At 28.5% G+C, this 20,625-nt stretch overlaps 1 protein-coding gene across 2 annotated transcripts in view; it reads left to right on the top strand.

Annotated features, from left to right (window-relative positions):
- Positions 1-1,312: 1,312 nt before the first annotated feature.
- The window catches only part of LOC105147870 (protein kinase C beta type), a 47,509-nt gene continuing 28,196 nt past the window's right edge, over positions 1,313-20,625 (top strand). Inside the window, exons 1-3 of one of the 2 annotated variants that reach the window (XM_087404030.1) lie at positions 1,313-1,615; positions 1,693-2,274; positions 9,487-9,787. In XM_087404030.1, coding sequence (XP_087260156.1) covers positions 9,648-9,787 — 140 coding nt within the window. In that variant the 5' untranslated portion in view covers positions 1,313-1,615; positions 1,693-2,274; positions 9,487-9,647. The remainder of the gene's footprint in view (positions 1,616-1,692; positions 2,275-9,486; positions 9,788-20,625) is intronic. The other variant, XM_011059187.2, reaches the window with a different exon arrangement.

Here is a 20,625-nt window from a genome sequence, read left to right on the forward strand (position 1 = left end):
CCAAAATAGCGGATGAAAATAGTGCTTTAATAGAGGAACATGAGATCATGTAAGTAAGACTAGAAAATATTTTTTGTTTTAATTTCATCAAAATCAGTGAGTAAGGTAAAATTCTTAAATACTCTTAACTTTTATCTTATTTTATTTTTTTTAGTAATATAAATATCAATGTACGCATAGAGAAGGATATGTTGACCCCGATATTTTGCCTCTCGCATCGATTTGCTAAATCCAGCGTATACTATAAAAAGTATATATGTTTGGTCTATCTTATATGTCTATTGGATCTTCAATAATATGACCAATCACAGTCGTCAATTTTTAGTTTCTGACTTCTGATTTATGACTAATGGCTTATTGTAGAAGGCCCATTAGATTTATCCCAATACTATCTCTATGTCATAATATTTTACATTTACCTTTTTTTATAATATTAATAATAAAAAAGAAAGAAATATTATTTAAAATATAAAGCAATAATTTTCTTATTACAAAATTTTACAAATTGATTTTAACAAAACATCCTTTGTTAAACTCTTATATTTTCTGTTTTTTTGTCAAAACTAAATTGTTCATTATGTAACGCTATTGATAGAGAACGGTCTGATGTTATAATTCAGATTTAAAAAAGTGATCTTATATTTGGTTTTTATGAAAAACTCTGCAAATATTTTCGAAATTTCCACAACACCCAGATATTGCAGCATGTTTCTCTCTCTCTCTCTCTCTCTCTCTCTCTCTCTCTCTCCCCTCCCTCTCTTCCCTTTCTCTCCTTGAAACTAATAAAGTCATTCTGTTTGTTTCTGTCACCTGCTAACTTATAATCTATATAACATTTCTAAGTCTATATCTCTTAATTACAATGAAAAAATTCAACGGAATTCATTCCACATACCTATGGATTGCCACTTCTTGTTAGATATTCTGTTACTAAAAATCACAATTTATATAATTGATAAGCTTTCAACTGATAAATGAGGCAAGACCGATTCTACATTATTCTACATAAATTTGTAAGTTTCCTTTTCTATCGAAAATGGTTCTGTGAGAATCGAAACATATGGAATTTATTTATAATGATATTTGATTTGATTTGAATAAATAAATAAAATAGAATATTTGTCGTATTAACAACATGCTAGGCTTATTGCATGTATATAGAGTTATGTATATAGAGTTTTATGTAATAAAGTCTTCTCCATAATGTTATTATATAATAATTATTATACAATAATTTTCCAATTTTGAAAGTCATTTTTTAGAGTAAAAATCTTATAAAAATTTTATTATTTATTTTATTAATTTATTTTTAAAAAATAATTCATTTTTCTTAATTATATTGTTAGTGCAAAGACACTCGATATAATTTGTATTACTTAGACATTTTTTAGACAAAATGGATAGTATAAGATATCGTTCGTATATATTTTACGAAACGCATCACCGTCGAGAGATACATTATTACTGCTTACGCATCTCGATTCTATTTTCCAGCCTGGAAAATATACTTGAGGAGCTACCGAGTCTTGAGATATTTAGCGCAGTTGGCGCAGCGATCGTGCCGCGCCATGATGGACAGCATTCAACAGGCTGATATTTATAGATTGTTATAGATGTAAGATTATTGGCGAAGCTTCTTATGAATCTGCAAAAGCTTTCGGTATCAATAACTGGTTTCTACGTTCACTTCAGCGTCTGTCTGATAACCATTGGATTCGATTTGACGAGCATGATGGTGCGGTAATGCAGTATTACAACAAATACTACGACGACGACGACGAGGATAACGGTATTCTCGAATACGACGTATAGCGAACATCTCGTCGGCTGGTTCCGCTGGGAAAATCACAGGAATTCTAATGTAAGATCCGAGACCAGCTGTGCCACTCGCTCGAGTCTCGCTCGAATCAGATCTTTGTCAGTTCCGTCGTGGTAACGCGTTTCTCTCCGCTTGGTGTCGTGTCGTGTCGAGTTTTTGATAACGTTGCTATTTGTGTCGTGATGAGCCGAATCGAGAATGCTAACCGCAATAACGTCAACCGTAACGACGTGATCCATTATCCTTTGCATGCCTAGAGCCATGGAAAGAGAGAGAAAAAAGGAAGAAAAGAGAAAAGGAATAATACTTTCGTCGTATTTTTTCGCGAGTGGCGAATGATAGAAAAATCTCGAAATCGGAGACATATCGTTCGACTTATAGAAAGTTATATACACGAGAATTTTGTGATATGGAATGTTTTCTTGCCGGAAATGTGATTCCCGTTGGCAGTTGAGGTAATGTAAATGAAGATTTGCTTTGAGAACGATTGCCCTAATAATTGTGAATCATCTTGACAGCGCGCACCTTTTTATATGCTGTCATCGAGTTTACACATCGAGATCGCTCCGCAATCCTTTTTCTTCCCGTAATCACTTTGCGAACATTTTCTATGATTCTTAACTCTTTATCGGTAATGTTGTCCTCTTAAGACACAATTTTTTATTGTGAATTTTATAAAAATGGGTACATAGCAGAGTACGGTATTGCCTTCTAAAAAAACATTCAACTAAGGTGCATTCCACTTTAACGCCCGCAACGCTCATGGAATCATTTTAATCTTGTTTATCAAATATTAAACAAGAACAAATGATGCTCGCGAGCATTGCGAGTGTTAAATGGAACGCAGCCCTAGTAATGTTAAGATTGTGTTTATAGAAGGATCAATATCAACTTATTAATTTCGTTGCAAGGACGAATAAAAATCGTGTCCTTAACGATCCGCATTACAGTTCACATAAAGTTTTGTACAAATAAAAATTTGATGTTTTTTTTGTGTTTTACGTCTTTCTGACGCTAATTTTAATAACATAAGAATTTTATTAGATTTTTCAGTGTTTTATATCATTTTTTGCTTATCATAAATTAATATTTGTGAAGATATCGGACATATTTCACGAAAAATATACATATATAATATATAATATATATAATAACATTACTCGAAATTTTGAAAAAGAAACTTCTTCAGAAATACTTGATAAATTAGAGGAACGTAAAAGAGGTTTGTTTCATCATTGACTAAATAATAGGGAAATTATGTATTGTACCTTATATGGCAAATCGCTAGCAAGGAGCATTATACATATTTTTCAGAGTCCGTTTAAGTTTTTTATAAAGTCCGAAATAATAAAAACATCTGCTGTAAAGACGCTCCATTTTGGAAACAAAGATTGCACATTGCCAATGGAAGGTTAATAATCGACGTAAGAAAATCACTCATCAAAATTATATATTTTTTTCTTTCGTTTTTTTATAATAAAATAAGCACATATTATTGTATAGGCTGTGCTGTATTATATTTTTATTTTAGATTTTTTTTTATTCATTTTGGTTAAAATAAAAAGAATTTAATAATTAATTCGATAAAATTAATTTTATTATTTTTTACTCAAAAAAAGATTTGATTTTTTAATCATATAAATTTTCATTTCCAGGTACTCAAATAATTCAACTTTTTGAAGCTAATATTATATTATTTTTTTTAAATATATATCTTCAACTATTGTAGTTTAAAAAGATTTTTTTCACTCACACTCATATAAAAGTTACAAATTTTAACTCATATTACGTTTTTGAAAACTCTTACATTTAAAAAAATATGTAAAATACAATCGAGCTTCTATCATATTAAAATCTTGTTAAAAGCTCACAAATAGTTCACAAAACTTTTTTCAGAGTCCGTTTAAGTTTTTTATAAAGTCCGAAATAATAAAAACATCTGCTGTAAAGACGCTCCATTTTGGAAACAAAGATTGCACATTGCCAATGGAAGGTTAATAATCGACGTAAGAAAATCACTCATCAAAATTATATATTTTTTTCTTTCGTTTTTTTATAATAAAATAAGCACATCGACAAAACATTTTTTGTATTTGTTCAATGTTTTGTATTGGCCGATACAATTAAAATTATTTGACTTTTTATAAAGAGAGAAAGATAATTATTCGGATTAATGGACACCGCGCCGATGACCTTGACATATATTGTCAAAATCAAGATCATCGGAGCGGTGTCCATTGCCCTGAGTGAACTTCAAAAGGTTTTAGGTGGCGGTCATTGATCGTTCAAAAGTTATTAATAAATAAAGTTTAAAAGGTAATTATTTCTGTTACATACTGATAGGCGTACGACTTTCCATACGTAACGAGAACTATCCCTCCTCCCCCCTGTATAAGAGCTTACCGACTTTTCATACGGTGAATCTTGCTAGTGTGGACAGTCTAACATGGAAAGTCCTTTCATGCTAACGGTCGACGCACAATTTTGACATCAAAATAAGTCACATGATAAAAATGACGAATATCAAGCAATTTTGATCACGTGACCTATTTTGATGCTGAAAATGAGCGTTGAACGTCAACATGAAAAGGCATCTTAATGCCTAGTTCAAATTGGATGCAGCAAGTGTCAAGCAGTGGAGCAGCAACCAACCAGCAAGGCGATATTTTTACGTCATTATAAATATCGCCTCGCTAATTGATTGCTGCTCCGCTGTTTGACGCTTGTTCCAGACATTAAACATAACGATTCTAAATAGGGAGAAGAGAGAACCTCCCTTTGCGTGGGAAGTCGAATGCCCCTAAAGCAGGGGGAAGTGAACCTCGTTTTGCATGAAAAGTCATGCGTTCGTAGTCAGGGGGGCTAAGTGGGATGAACTTCCCTTCATGTGGAAAGTGAAACACTCTAGGCAAGAAAAGTATAGGATAATTTTTAATATTGAATATGGCAAAAATAAGACATTATCTTTTAAACTTTATTTCAACACATTAACATTTTTCTAATATGATGCCTGATCGAACATCAAATTATTATTAAAAAATTATTTGTCGATTTAATTCATGATATTATTACAGTAATTTAATTGTCCGTTTATAAGTCCGGAAAACCAATTCGGGCAGTTCGAAAGATTACGAATATGGTATATGCATGTATATACACACATATATATATATATGCATATATATATATATATATATATACATATATATGTGTGTGTGTGTATATATATAAGTATATATATATATATATATATATATATATATATATATACACACATACATATAGTAAGAAATTGAATTCGTGTAACTATTTTTTTAACAAATAAATTATTGGATACTAGAAAATCACAATATTTGAAAGTATTTAAATAAAGAAAATGTCATATAATTAAAATTGTGTTCAATTCCTTTGTAAAAAATTTATTTTTCAATATATTGATACATTTATATATTGATACATTTTACCCTGGACAAAATAAATCATACACTTTTAAAAATAATAAGTAACAAACAAATAAAATTAATTTTAATGATGCTTAGTAGCTTGGTGTGCCCGCCTTTTGTTTTTAATACTGCTTCCAGTCGACGAGGCACACTTTCGACTAATTTCTTCAAATACTCAGGATCAATTTTATTCCAGGCCTTTTGCAGTGCTGTATAATACGATATTTTGTCAACTACATTTGTTTTATTCACGTTTCCATCTAAATAAGCCTATAAATTTTTAATTGGATTCAAATCTGGTGATTATAGCGGCATTCGAGCAGTTTTATTTTATTAGATTTGAAAAAGGCAGTAGTTTTTTTTTGCCTTATGCTTCGGATCGTTATCTTGTTGAAAGATAAAGTTATTTTCTAAATCTAATTTCAAAAGAGATTCTTCTAAATTCTCGCACAGTACATCATCCGTTATAATGCCTTTAATTTGAGCCAAATTATCGACCACACCAGACCAGGCAAAGCACTCTCATATCATGATATTAGCACCTCCATGTTTTATAGTTTTTATCTTTTGAATATTTACTTCTTTGAGAGCTTCATCAGTTTTTCACCCTAGACTATCGTTTTTGTCCGAATAATTCAAATTTGCTCTCATCCAACCATAATACTTTTTTCCAAAAATCTAGAGGCATATTCACGTATTTTTTGGCAAATTCGAATCTCTTTCTTATTTATTTTATTGATGAAAGAACGCTTTGATGCGAACACGCTTTTCAGTCCAGATTCCTTAAGTCTGCGACCTACAGTGCGACTGCTGACATTCAGATTCCATAATATTTCGCGATAATAGCTTCGAATTTTGTTCGAACTTTGTCATTCGAACAATTCTGGTGAGAGATATTTATAGCATATTTATCAACGATTATTCTAAAGGAATCACCATTCTGTCTGTCACGAATTAAAAAAAAATTTCGGATATCAAGAGAAATTTGCTTTCCTGACATTGTTTTTGCTCGTCACAATTACTACTGATCCACCGAACATGTAAATTATAATTGGTAGATACAACGTAAACAAACAATGAAATGACAAACAGTAACAGAACGACGAAATGTAAACAATGACGGGATTCTATGTTATACTTATTTAAGTGTATGATTTATTTTGTCTACTACTTACACACACACACACACGCACACACACGCCACACACACGCACGCACGCACGCACACACACACACACACACACACACACACACACACACACACACAAATATATTTATAATTGTAACATACTAGTATATTTATAATTCACATTGAATTATTTAATCATTAAAGATCCAACTTTGACCGTTATTTAATTTCTAATATTGAATGTATTCTCAAATATGCGATCTAAAATAAAGATTCTTAATATTGTTTGTTAATTACTTTTGTTTGTTTATTTGTTAATAACTTTTGAATGAACAGTGACCGCCTAAAATCTTTTGAAGATCACTCAAGGCATTACTTTGACAATATATATCAAGGTCCAGGTTATTGGTGCGGTGTCCGAATAATTATAAAAAAAAATCTATAATATAATGTTATGTGAAATATATTTTTTATAAAAAGAGAAAAGTGGAAATTTGATATCACGACAGTATAAATGGCGTGAATGAGCATGCGTGGATTAATGCAGTGGATTAATCCTTAAAGAATGCACATTAATGCCACGGAAATTTTTAATTCTCAGAAAGACTTTGATGAAATGCGGATTAACTTATTCATTTGCTGCATATGTCCTATATATGAAATATTTGTCTCTTTTTGCAATTTTTTCGTATCTTTACGCATTTCATAATTGGTTTGTATACTATGTTTGACTTTTATGTTCCTGAGACATTAATAATGTAAATATGTAATTATTTTGTATTAGCATAAGTTATAAATATCAATCAAAATTAATACTTAAAAAAATTATGCTTAAAAGAAGACGACAAATAAAAATATGTCCTGAAAATCTGTATATTAATTTTTGAAGTCGCTGATTTCAAATCTGTACTCAAAAATGGAAAGTCTAAAACATCACATTTATAGTGAATAAAATGAATAAAAATTTTGAACAATTATTTATATTAAACTGTAACCTTATATATTTATATTTGAGACTTCTAACTTCGTCAATTTTCGATTAGGAGCGAAACATTTCATTAAAATGCATCAAAGATTTCTTCGGTATTAGAGATTGTCAATTTTCCAATATTGATAAATTTGAAATCGCCTATTGTGTATAAGCTGTAATTAAATTTTTTTGGTTGTCTATTGAATTTGCTATTTTGACTTGTTAAATTTTGCTTAAAATTTGCAATTAGTAATTGCATCCCAAAAATTTTTAGATTATTAGGCATACATTCTGAAATTTAACCAAATAGATATTAAAAAAAATTTGTACAACAAAAGATTAATCGATAAACTTAACCGACGAATTGTTTAAGTAAAATTTCTAATATAATTCATTGTCCCAAATTAAATCTTTTTCTGTATATTAATCATTACAAATATGTTAACAAATATTAATAATCTTATATGTAAGATGTTGATGTAAATATTGTCAAAATAACGTAAATATTTCTTGGTAAGTTAAATATAAATATATTGATCAAATTATAACTTTGATTGAAGTTATTTCGAAGAAACGGAACGTGTTTCTTATTAAAAAGTTTTCTCATGATTTAAAATTTTTTCAAAAATATAATATCACAATCACATGCACGATCATTTCTTACTATCAAATATAAATAGAGAGGGACAAAATGAATTGATATTTAGAAACACATTTCGCGCGTAATATCTGCGCGTAATACCTTGCCCAGATAACAAGGTATCGTCTATTTAATGTCATTAATTAGTCATTCTTATGACGAATGTGACATTTAAAATGATATCCAAACATCATAAAAATGACGTGATTTGTCACAGGTACATAACGTCATAAGTCGACATCAAAAATACGTCATTTTTTTTGTTATTGACGAATGAATCGGTGGTATGTTGACTAGTAAATTGCGAAACGATTGACTATATTTATAAATTTGAATTTCGTGTGCGAATTTTTTTGCATTGAGTCGTGTTTACTCTGATCATTCTGTATTAAATATGATGGTCGTTTCATATAATTATTATTACATACCAGTGACAACACATTGAATAGTTCATAATTGTAAGTAATTTAAAAATAATATAAAATTTTTCAATAAATTTTTTTGATTAAAAAAAAAAGATAAGAAGTTCTAGGAACATAAATCACAAAAGTATAATTGTCAATCAGAATCAACATTAGATGTGCGAATTCAAATTTTTTATTATATAGATATAATACAAATTAATATGTGAATACAAATTACTTAGACTCCTTGCTTTGAGTCATCCTCAATAATTAACAAACACGAAAATATATCCAAAATTATTACATGAAGATTAAAGAGAATGTCGCAATCAAATACATTGAAACAGCATATCACATTGAGATACATAAGATGTGTTAGTATTGATAAATTTCTTGAAAAATGGACTGGCAGTAAGATCATCAATTATTAGTCAAATTGAATCCATATTATTTTTTATAAAAATCAAATAAACATCAAATTATAGAATAACTAAGATTAAACGTTATTAATTACTTACTAAGTACTTACATCGAATTCGTAGTCTCATTTTAATGTGAACGATTTAACGTCCTAACTAACGAATGACACTCGATAAAGATATTATATGATATATGTAAATAACTAAGAGTAAAGAATTCTTTGAATAGAGGCAAACTAATTCTAAACTAATTTTTGTTGTAAATCGTTTTAGCCATTTGGGTTAATATTTTACAAATTTTATGTTTGAAAGATCTATTATTTACAATTCTATTATTTACAGTTCGTGGCTTGTAAATAATCCTTAATTTTTGCGTACAAATTTATAATTAATTAATCGATTAATTCAAGTAATCATTATGAAATAAAGATGATTATAATCTATGAAAACATCTCTCAAATTTTAATATTATTTGTTAATTCCACGTCTATTAAAAAATTTTTATTATAAATTAAAGTTTTTATGGGCAATTTTTATTACATATATCATTATTATCATATTTATAATTAAAGATCATATTTTTATATATAATTGAAGATGTATCCATAATTAAAAAGAAGAGACTGAGACAAGAAATAGAATATGTTAAATATTTGTCATAGATTAAAAATCAAATATGCAGAGAGGATGTATGAAGTGCCCGTTCACTTACACCCAAATCATGAATTATGAATCATGAATAATGAATCACAACAATAATATTATTGATGCAAGGGTAATGAAGTAAAGTTAAATTATTGAGCCATTGGTGAAGTTTTGGAAGATGATGTTTACTGGTGGTTCTCATGCGAAGAGGAGAAACGCCGGTGGCGGCAGTGGATCCGGTTTTTCTGGAAGGAAATCTTCTGTAGATCAACGAAATCTTTCAACGCGTAGTGTCGGAACTGAAGGATACATATACAGGTAAGCTATTCAGTACGTAAAAGCAGGAGGATGGCGCTAGACAATTTGGCATCTCCATATAGTATATATGTGTGTGCGTGTGTGTGCGTGTAAGAAAAAAAAAATTTTTTATGTTTAACGTAAAAATTAAAATTAAAAAATCAACCCTTAAATAGTCTTCTAGACAAATATTATCAAAGATATGACTGTGAACAACATTCAAGAAGTTCTAGCTGTCGATTGGATACATTGTATAATGCTAATACCGGCTGTATCTAAATTCTGTCAATTTAGAATAATTTAGATCATGAAAAATAAAATAATTAATCAAAAGAAATTTCATTGTAGTGAAAAGATCTCAATATTATAGCTATAAGAATATTAAATAAAAAAGGAGGGGAAGGGAGTTAGTTAAACATTTTTATAAGGAGTATGACTTTGCTCATACGGCTTTTTTCCGAAATTCGAGGCTTTATTGTAAAAAACTGGTTATACATTTGATTCAAAGTTTTATGGTTCAAAGTATTGTCCATCGCTGGCCACTACTTTTTCCCATCTTTCGGGCAGCATACGAATCCCGTGTCGAAAAAACTGGTCATCTTTTGAAGCGATCCACGAATCGATCCAATTTTTTACTTTTTCATAAGATCGGAAGTGTTGGTCAGCCAGGTCGTGTGCCATTGATTGAAACAAGTGATAGTCAGAGGGAGCAACGTCTGGAGAATACGGCGGGTGGGGTAGGACTTCCTATTTCAACGTTTCCAAGTATGTCTTGACCACTTTCGCAACATGGGGTCAAGCATTGTCATGCTGCAAAATCACTTTATCGTGTCTCTCGTTGTATTGCGGCCGTTTGTCTTTCAATGCTCGGCTCAAACACATCAATTATGTTCGATACTGATCGCCTGTGATTGTTTCAGTCGGTTTTAACAGCTCATAATATACTACGCCGAGCTGGTCCCACCAAATACAGAGCATGATCTTGGAGCCGTGAATATTCGGTTTGGCCGTCGACGTGGAAGCATGGCCGGGAACTCCCCATGATTTTCTGCGCTTGGGATTATCGTAATGAACCCATTTTTCGTCCCCAGTCACAATGCGATGCAGAAAGCCCTTCCGTCTTTGCCTTTCAAGCAGCTGTTCACAAGCAAACAAACGTCGTTCAACATCTCTCGGCTTCAACTCATACGGCACCCAATTTCCTTGCTTCTGAATCATTCCCATGGCTTTGAGACGTTTTGAAATGGCTGATTGAGTCACTCCTAATGATCGTGCCAATTCTTTTTGATTTTGACAAAAGTCTTGATCAAGTAATGCCTCCAATTCTGCATCTTCGAAAACCTTCTCTCTTCCACCGCTATGCTGATTTTCGACGTGAAAATCACCGTTCTTGAAGTGTTGAAACCACTTATGACACGTTCTTTCACTAATAGCGGCTTCACCATAAATATTTGAAAGCATTCGATGAGCCTCAGCCGCAGATTTCTTCATATTGAAGTAGAAAATTAAAACCTCCCGCAAATGACAAGAATTTGGCTCGTAAACTGACATTTTTAATAGAGAATACTTTATGATGTAGACACAAATCGACTAATGTTTCTAATGGGATTATGTTGACAGATGCCCAAGTTTATTGTGTGACGTCTATGATCTATTTATTTCGATCACCACTTACCGCTAAAGCCATCTATACGAAAACCGAATGAGCAAAGTCAAACACCTAATAAATTGCAATCCTTACAAAAATATTTCACTGTTTTTATGTCTTATATGAACCGTTTTTAGCCCTTTCCATCATTTTTACGTCTGTTTTTTGATCTATTAAGTATGCAATTTAGCTATTGAGAAGGAACTTGATGAGTATACGCGAGTATGTGTATTTTTGGGTAGATTACTATTTTCAGTACTCATTTTTTGTTTTGATGAACGACAATGTATATGCAAATATGTGCGCGTGTGTATGAATATTTTTGAGTAAATTGTTCATTTTCAATACTCATTTTTCAGCTAATGAGTGACAATATGTTAATTCTCTTTGACTCAACTTCGTTCAATATGACAAAAAGCACGTTAAAAAGTCATGCATTTACTTATCGTTTATTAATTACACATTATTTTAAATTGCAATCGAAAAGTTATTACATTATAATATTTTTTAGATATTTTAAAATAAATAGAAATAGAATTCGTACAATAAAGTAATCCGATGTAATACGCCGCGCGAGGATTTATGCCATAAAGGCAGAAATTATGCTCAGATACTCTAGAACTCTAGATCATAATTTATCATTATGAGTATTATAATCTAGAATCTAAAGTTATCTGGGCGAATTTCCTGAACCCACCTTAAAATCGGAAAGAATAGAAGAAATAGGGGTTATTGACATAACCAATCTATTACACTTAACTTGAAAACCTTAAATATTTCACTTATATAATATTAGGTGTTGGAATTAATTCGTAGCGTTTTACAAGAGATGGGAAGTACTTTCATTAATGTATTTTTTAATGCTCATGTGAAATAAATAACATTCTTTCATTAAAAAACGCTACGAATTAATTCCAACACCTAATATTTGATACGAAAAAATGTTTTAGATAAGTGTTATAAAGTGTTTCGAGAAGAATTTATTTTAGTTATGTTATACTTTTTTATAGGTAGAAAGCATTTGAAGTCTTCACTTTTTTTTTGAGATATAATTATATAACTTTTTTTTACATAATATGATTCTTTTAATTATGTAAAAGTATTAGAGATATCGAAAAAATAATAATTTTCGAATTATTTTTATACTTTATTCTAGCACATATTGAATAAAGTATTATAAACTATTTATTTTTTTAATCGTACTTTTATGCAGGATAATGAGATGAATTACATCTAAAAAAATTAATAGTAACTTTTATATAATGCCTCCACTTAGAAAAAAAACAACATGAACGTCCCTTTCGAAATAGTTTTATTTTTATCTGAAATTTTTTCATTAGATACATTACAGATTACAAATTGAAAAAAATTCTAAGACTAAAAGACATAAAACACAAAAAAATTTTTTTAAATGTTAAAGTAAGAGATAGTGACTACCACATCGTCGCCATTATCTCTGGATTTGATTGAGAGTAATCAAGTAGGACATTTTCATTGGCTGAAGCAAATAATTAAACTTACATCCGCTCTCTAGTATGCATCATTTATGAGAATTCTTTTTAATTTAAATTTTCTTTAATCCTATTTTAACAGTGCGCAATAGAAAACCTCGAAAGATGTCGTATACATTTTTTTGTGTGAAATACCTATATTAAATATGTGACATTAATCAGACACAAACATTTTGGATCAGCCATTTTGAATTCGTTACCATTGTTTTTTTTCATTTAGACCTGGTTGTGCCAACGTTACTTTGACTTTAAGCAAGACTTAAAACTCTCTCTTCGTCTTGTTTTAAAGTAAAAGAGAGATAGAGGCAGAAAGAGTTTTAAACTTTGCTTAAGTAAAGTCAAAGTAACGTTGGTGCAACCGAACCTTAATGAATCATCATCAGCGTATCTTAAAAAGCACACTCAGATTCATTTCGATAAAAATTGATTATTGTAATTTTACATATAAAACTGTATGTTAAGGACGATTTTGGGTCCCCTATTTCTATAATTTGCCATTTTTAGTAACAGATTTGTGATCAATGTTTAAAATCTTTAAGTATTAATTATCATGAGATAATTTACAATACATCTGATTCATGATAAATTCTAGAATGTATACGAAAATTCAATTTACAAGAAGAGACACGATATAACATAAAAAAAATTTATTTTCACCACATTTTTGGGATATAAAATTGTTTTCACTATTTCATTGGGGTTCCACTCTAAATCTGAATCACCCAGTAAACGAGACTGGATTAAAATTAATTGAAATTTTATCTTTCCGAATGCTTATTTATAATAAAAACTCTTTTTAGATTCAATTGGATTTAACTGGATTTTGAAAACTTTATTTCCTATTCGGAATTTTGAATTGAGAAATATTCACAAAGCACAAAAAAGCTGAGACTATTTTTTAGATTGAAAGGCGTAGAAATGTGCTTCATGCGATTCCTATATAAATAAATAAAAATGTATTCGATTTGAAAAGGATTAATTTTAACGTTCGCGAATGCGTATTTCTGAAAATCTGAATGCGTTTCAATCCATTTTCGTTTACTGGGAAGCAACAACTTTTTGTAGTTCACTATACAGGGTTGTCACATACCTGTAAAACCAAGAAAAGACAGGAAAATTACAATTGATCATGGAAAACCGGAAAAACAAGGGAAAATTTAAAAGAGACTGAAATTTCAAACTTTTTCACAATTCCTTTAAATCATTCCTATATTCCAAATAATTTTTATAATTTTTAAATATATTATGTCTATGTTTATATTCAAATACATTCAAAATTCGTGCACTTTAAATAATTAAAAAAAATAATTAAAATTTTTATTTTATTCAATAATTTTATTTGATCGCCCTTTTTCATCATAACTGCATTCTTTTTTTTAATACTAATTTATTTTTTGTTGACTTGAATTTGCGCCTAAAATTTTATTATGCTACTAAACTTCTTTTGTATTTTTAATAATATAAACTAGCTTTCTTATCTGAAAACCTGGAAAAGTCAGAGAATTTTAAAGTTCATTTTCTGTGGCAATCCTAAGATTCCACAGGAGGGCCAAAAATCGGACTTTTTTTAACATCCTCCTTTACATTCAATTATAGGTTTGTTTTTATCGTATGCTCCAATGTGCTCCTGCTATAGTTCCTACTCACTTCAACGAGCGCGTTAAAGTGAGTAAATGCTATGGTAGGAGCATGTTGGAGCATACGACGCGAACAAACCTTATGTTTCAGTGAAAATATAGTTATTCAAATTTACTTATTTTCTCAAAATAGAAAAACAGCAAAATAGCGTTAAAAATTAATTCAAAATATATCCTCGTTATTCTTACTTATTCTTAATTGTAGGATAAAATCATTAGATGTGGATTAGGCATTAATTCCGGTTCATTTTTTAATTAATTTAAATAATTACATTATTTTTCATTAAATGGTATATCACAAGATTTTTTAGCATTTGTTTTCTCTCTTCAAATATCTCTTCAAGTGTCAATTGAATTTATTTATTTATTTATTTATTTGTTAGGAACAGCTACACATTTTATTAATATCATTAACTAATTAAATGTACGATTAATTAACGTATGTATCTTTAAAAATTTCAAAGTAATATCATAAGAATTATTTTATGGCTTTTATAGTAGGTAATAAATATTATAACATTAGATTTCATTAACGTTATGCTCAATTGAGATTAAATATGTCCGTGATTGTTGTTTAATCACTAGATTATAATGATACTTTTATTGTGTAAATTTATTATAAAAATGTTATTATAAAAATGTTTAAAAGCTTGTCAAATCTTATGATGTCACCCCGAAAAGATTTATTTGTTTTAAGTAAAATAGAATATAAAATAGAATATAAAATAATATACATGTCTATATGCAAAAAGTGTTACTATTCATAATTTAACTGTTTTTTATTGTTATACGTTTAATTTTAATTAATTTTTTTTATTTATCATTGATTTTTAATTGTCACTGATTTTAAATAAATTTGAATGTGTTAAAATTGCATCATTATCTACAATTAGACCCTAGAACTAGATATGGATCAATTATATTTTCATTATATTACGATACGCAAATCATTTTTATTTTCCATATGGAATGTAGAACGCCACCAAAAAGGATAAAGCATTTGGTGAATTGATTCACAATTATATAGGGTCTAATCATGGATAATTGTCATTACTTTATTTAATCCAAATTTAAATATATAAAACGGTTATGAAATGGAATAAAATCATCCATAATGTAATCTTAATTGTGATCAAACATGACTATTAAATATTTTAGATTTGATCCACATCTAATGGTTTTACCCTAAACTACGTTTTACCCTAAACTTGACATTAAAAATTGTAAAAAATTATAAAAAAAAATTTTGATGTATCTTGTAATAGATAAACATAAATTGTCAATAAAAATATCGCGTCAGTCGTGTGACAATTTTTTCACACCTTTGTTACTCATCCAAAAACAAGTTAAAGAGGTTCTCAGGCTACTTCCTAATCAATAGACAGTTTATTCATATTATGTAAAACGATTGAAATAATGGAATAAAAAGCTTAGTAACAATATCTTATATCATTATATATAATTATTGTTAATTTCATATGTTACTAAATATTTTCAAAATGACAAAATAAAAGTTGCACGATGTTCGTTTGATGTACACGTATCATCTATTTAACATATATTCTAACTTTTTTTCATTGAAGAATATAAATTTCTTGTAAACTATACGATCAGTTTAAATGAAACTTTACGAGAACAAACTTAAGTATTTACTGTATAACTATAACGATTTTTAAATTGCTACCTTATACACAAGTGTCTTAATTTAAAAGAGAATAATTGTAGAATAAGGTTATATCTTCAACTTGTAATGCAAAATTCTATAAATTTAAAATTAAATATCTTCAAAATATGGTATGGTTAAAGTCAATGAAATTTTTTCTGGATATTATTGATATTATTAATATTAATTTGTATGACATATATATTATAGATTTGTCTTGTATTTCATCAAGCGCGAGAACCTCCTTAAAAAAACCTTTTACAAAAAATGATGTTAGAACAGAATTTTAAGTGAAGTTCACATTAATAACAGAGGCCTACATTACTACCTTTTTCTCTATTTTTAAACGCACCTTGTGCAATATTTTACATAACTTTAAAGCCAAAAAAATAATTTGAAATTTTTGATAATTTTATTAGGTGTTGGAATTAATTCGTAGCGTTTTACAAGTGATGGGAAGTACTTTCATTAATGTATTTTTTAATGCTCATGTGAAATAAATAACATTCTTTCATTAAAAACGCTACGAATTAATTCCAACACCTAATATGTAGAGTATTTCACCCATATCATCCTTTTTTCTTGAAAATGGATAGTGGCTGAAAGTTTGGAAAAAAATATTTATTACTGAAGTTTATCTGAACTATCTGTGGGGTGACATTTTATTTTTCCGAAAATGATTAGAAGTAGAGTAAACTTGAGTCAAGTTTAAAATAGCAGCAAGGTATCAAATAAGTTATTGTTGAATAAATCTCTTTACTGTTCGAGTCTATTATTTGATCTGAAATAATTTTTATTTCCGTGTTATATTTTTATATAGTAAATGAACGTTCTGACATTTCACGATTTCGTTTCGTAATTCGCGAACATTAATTTGATTAAGAAAGTTTTAATAATTTTATCGTTTTTTAGATATTCGTAATTGTTATATGCATGAGACTTATACATATATAATCCGATGGACAAACATTAATAATTTAGTAATATTAATTAGAATTTAATGTTTTATGATAAATATTATTAAATTAAGTAGATATATTGTGCCATAAACTAATGTTTGGCAATTTAGTTATTAAAGAACATTATCAAATATTACGTAAGAAAAGCAATTTTTATTGTTTTATTTATTTCTACTACCATATTATTTATATATTCTATATTATTTACATTATATTGTTATATTATAGATTGTATGTAATGTAATTTCATTGTGAATATGGATTATTTTATTTCTTTGAATTATATCTATAAATGAGTGTATAATTTGTGTTGTAAGATACTGTAAGTCATTATAATAAGAGAAAAGTTTGGTATTTGTGACTGTAATTAATAAAATAATTATAACCAGATACTTCATTTTTATAATTATTACTGTCATAATGTTCCTTATAATAATTATATTTATAATTATAAATCGAAATTATACTGACGAGAATAAACCAATCAATAAAAATAAAATCTTATTTTCGGTGTAAGCGGATCTTAATATTCAATAATACTTTTTATTATAAATGCAAATTTTTGCAAATATATTATTTCAGTTTTATAAATTGCGTTCCAATATGTCAGATTTACAATGTAATCGCAAACTGAAACTAAAATTAATATCTCAAATATTGATCATTTTTATTTTTATAGTGATGCTAATAAACATCTTGTAAATAATTTATTGCGAAAAATACGATTTATTCTTGTCGGTTTAATTTTATTTATACACATTTCCTGGAAAAATGACGTTTTCTCTAGTTACTGATTAGTTAGTTATTATGATGAATATTTCCACATTTGTGCCTTGATAATCAAATTGATATGACATCTGTCTCGAAAAGTCGAGAATTTCAAATTCAAACTTTGGCTGAAGTAAAAATTTTATAAAAAATTATTTACAGTTTTTTTAAATTAGAATCATTATTAAAATGAACAATCAATCTAATTTGAGATATTAATTTCAACTTCAATTTGCGATGGCGTTTCAAATTCGACAAACTGTATTGGTGCGCAGTTTATAACTGAAATAATATATTTGTAAAAATTTGCATTTAGTATTATTAAACAGTAAGTTTGACCGAAAATAATAAATCACTTATGTTACTTGATTATGTTTATAGTTCTATACAGTATTCAGCATAAAAGTGCATTTCGACAATGATGAAATTCGTCTTGAAGACTCCTACAATATTATGGAAAAAATTATATGGTGCTATTTAAAAAATATAAAGCGGCGTCTACGATGAGATTTTAAGACATAATCAGTTATATATTTATTTTGTTACTCTAAACTTAAAATAAACTAAAATAAATATTTTCACTCTTTTTTCAAGACTGATTCAATTTTCAGTCTTTTGGAGTGAGATCTCACTTCAAAAGATTTAGAGAGTACATAAAATTATAGACATAATTATTATTACTAACATTAGTAATAACAGTGCCTCATTAACCCGGTTCCTGCCCATCAGTGGGACCGAAAAAGTGGCCAAAAGTTATTTGTAGTATTCACATATGGAAAGTACATAATGATTTTTTACATACTTAAAACTAGAAAATACTCAAATATCAAAGCATTGTATAGACAAATATGGAAATAATGCGTAATTAAAACTGATAATGATTGTAAAAATTTGCATAAGCTTTGATTTGCATAAGCTTTTAATCCATTGTCTCTCTAATACTGTCTTAAAATTTGTAACTTTTTTAGACGTTTTTTTTATTAAATGTAACATATGTATATAATTAAAAGATGTAATATAAATACCATTGCTCATCGCAATTATACAGATAATTAATGTACGGTTTTATGTTATATTTTCGTTATAATGCAAACTTTCAAAAGTTTGATCTTTTTTGATCCCTTGAATTTTCGCATGAGTAAAGTATCATTTTTGATTGTATATTTAGCTTTATATAGTGAAATTTGCTGATATTTATAAATTTCAGTTTCAAAGCTGAAAGTTTGTAAAATTCAGATATTGCGCGTTGTGGTAGAATGAACTGTCAAAAAAGTGACCCAAAGTCAAAGATGTATTACATTATTAGAAAGCTGTATTTATAAGTTTTTCAGATTGTTGAACATAATTCTGACTTCAGAAATAAAAATTGTAAAATGGCGAATCCAATATGACGGATTTGAATTTTAAAATATTGTCTAAAATGGATAATAATTGGTTTCCAAAATTTTTTGAATCGCCAATCCCGATTCTGATGTAAAAAATAAATAATTCAAAATGGCGGATTCAATATGGCGAATTTTAATTTAAAGTATTGTTTAAAATAACAGTGGGTTTCTAGGGGTTTTTTTTATGGCTGATCATGATGATTCTGGTATCAGAATTAGAAAATTCAAAATGTCTGTATAAAAGATGCGTATATAAGTTAACTTGCTCATGCAATGAAATTTTATAATGTTTCTACTAAAAATAAAATATAAAATTTTTTTTTATTTTTTATGGTTGCCGCTTTTTGCCGAATCCGGAGTCACGAACGTGGCGGCCGACGACTTCATATAGCGCCTTACAGCGTCTTATGCCATGTTATGTCACTTCAAACAAAATTAAAATTTTTACATTGAAATTCATCATATTGGATTTGCCATTAAAAATTTTTTATTTCTATCAGAATCGTGTTCAGCGACCCGAAAAATTTATGAATACAGCTTTTTATAATATCTTTGACTTTTGGCCACTTTTTCGGCAATCGGTTCCACTGTGCCATGGGTTAAAATATTTCGCCCTTTTATATAAGTGCATTAAATTATAGCGAATTCGGTGAACGCATTAGTATGCACTGGTATATATTAAAACTATTGTACAGTGATTTAATCTGAGTATAAAAGTAAAATACAAACATTTTAAATTATGTATAAAATATAAATTTTACTTAATAACGCAATAAAATATTAAATATTTCATGGTTTAATCGATTTTTGTATTTATATATAAGCAAATATCTTTACGTCAATTTGTAGGTTAGTTTTAATGTGCACTAGTGTGCACTGAGCACGTTCAATCGGATTTGTTATTAAAGTGGGATAAATATATAGTTTGTCTCATTCTAACTTATTGCACTAACTCAGAACTATTACAGTTTTTAGGAAGGAACTCTTCGAAAAAGAACAGACCTTTATTACAGAGAACAGATCTTTAATACAGGGACCCTAAGGTGAAAATCTGCATACAAGACAAATATGGCGGCAATAGTATTAGCTCTGTATTGGAATATATTAGCGCAAATTCGATTACTTTTTGCACTACATTAGACAATGAAATGATACACATATATTTTGTTAAATAACATGACAATATCATTAGTAGTTAATCGTTTAAAATATTTATATATTTTTACATTTAACTTTGCTAATTTCATGCAAAGCAGCTTTTAATATGCACTGTTCTAGTATGAGTGAT

Source organism: Acromyrmex echinatior, chromosome 1 (genome assembly GCF_024713525.1).
Source record: "Acromyrmex echinatior isolate Ae372 chromosome 1, ASM2471352v2, whole genome shotgun sequence".
Lineage (NCBI taxonomy): Eukaryota > Metazoa > Arthropoda > Insecta > Hymenoptera > Formicidae > Acromyrmex > Acromyrmex echinatior.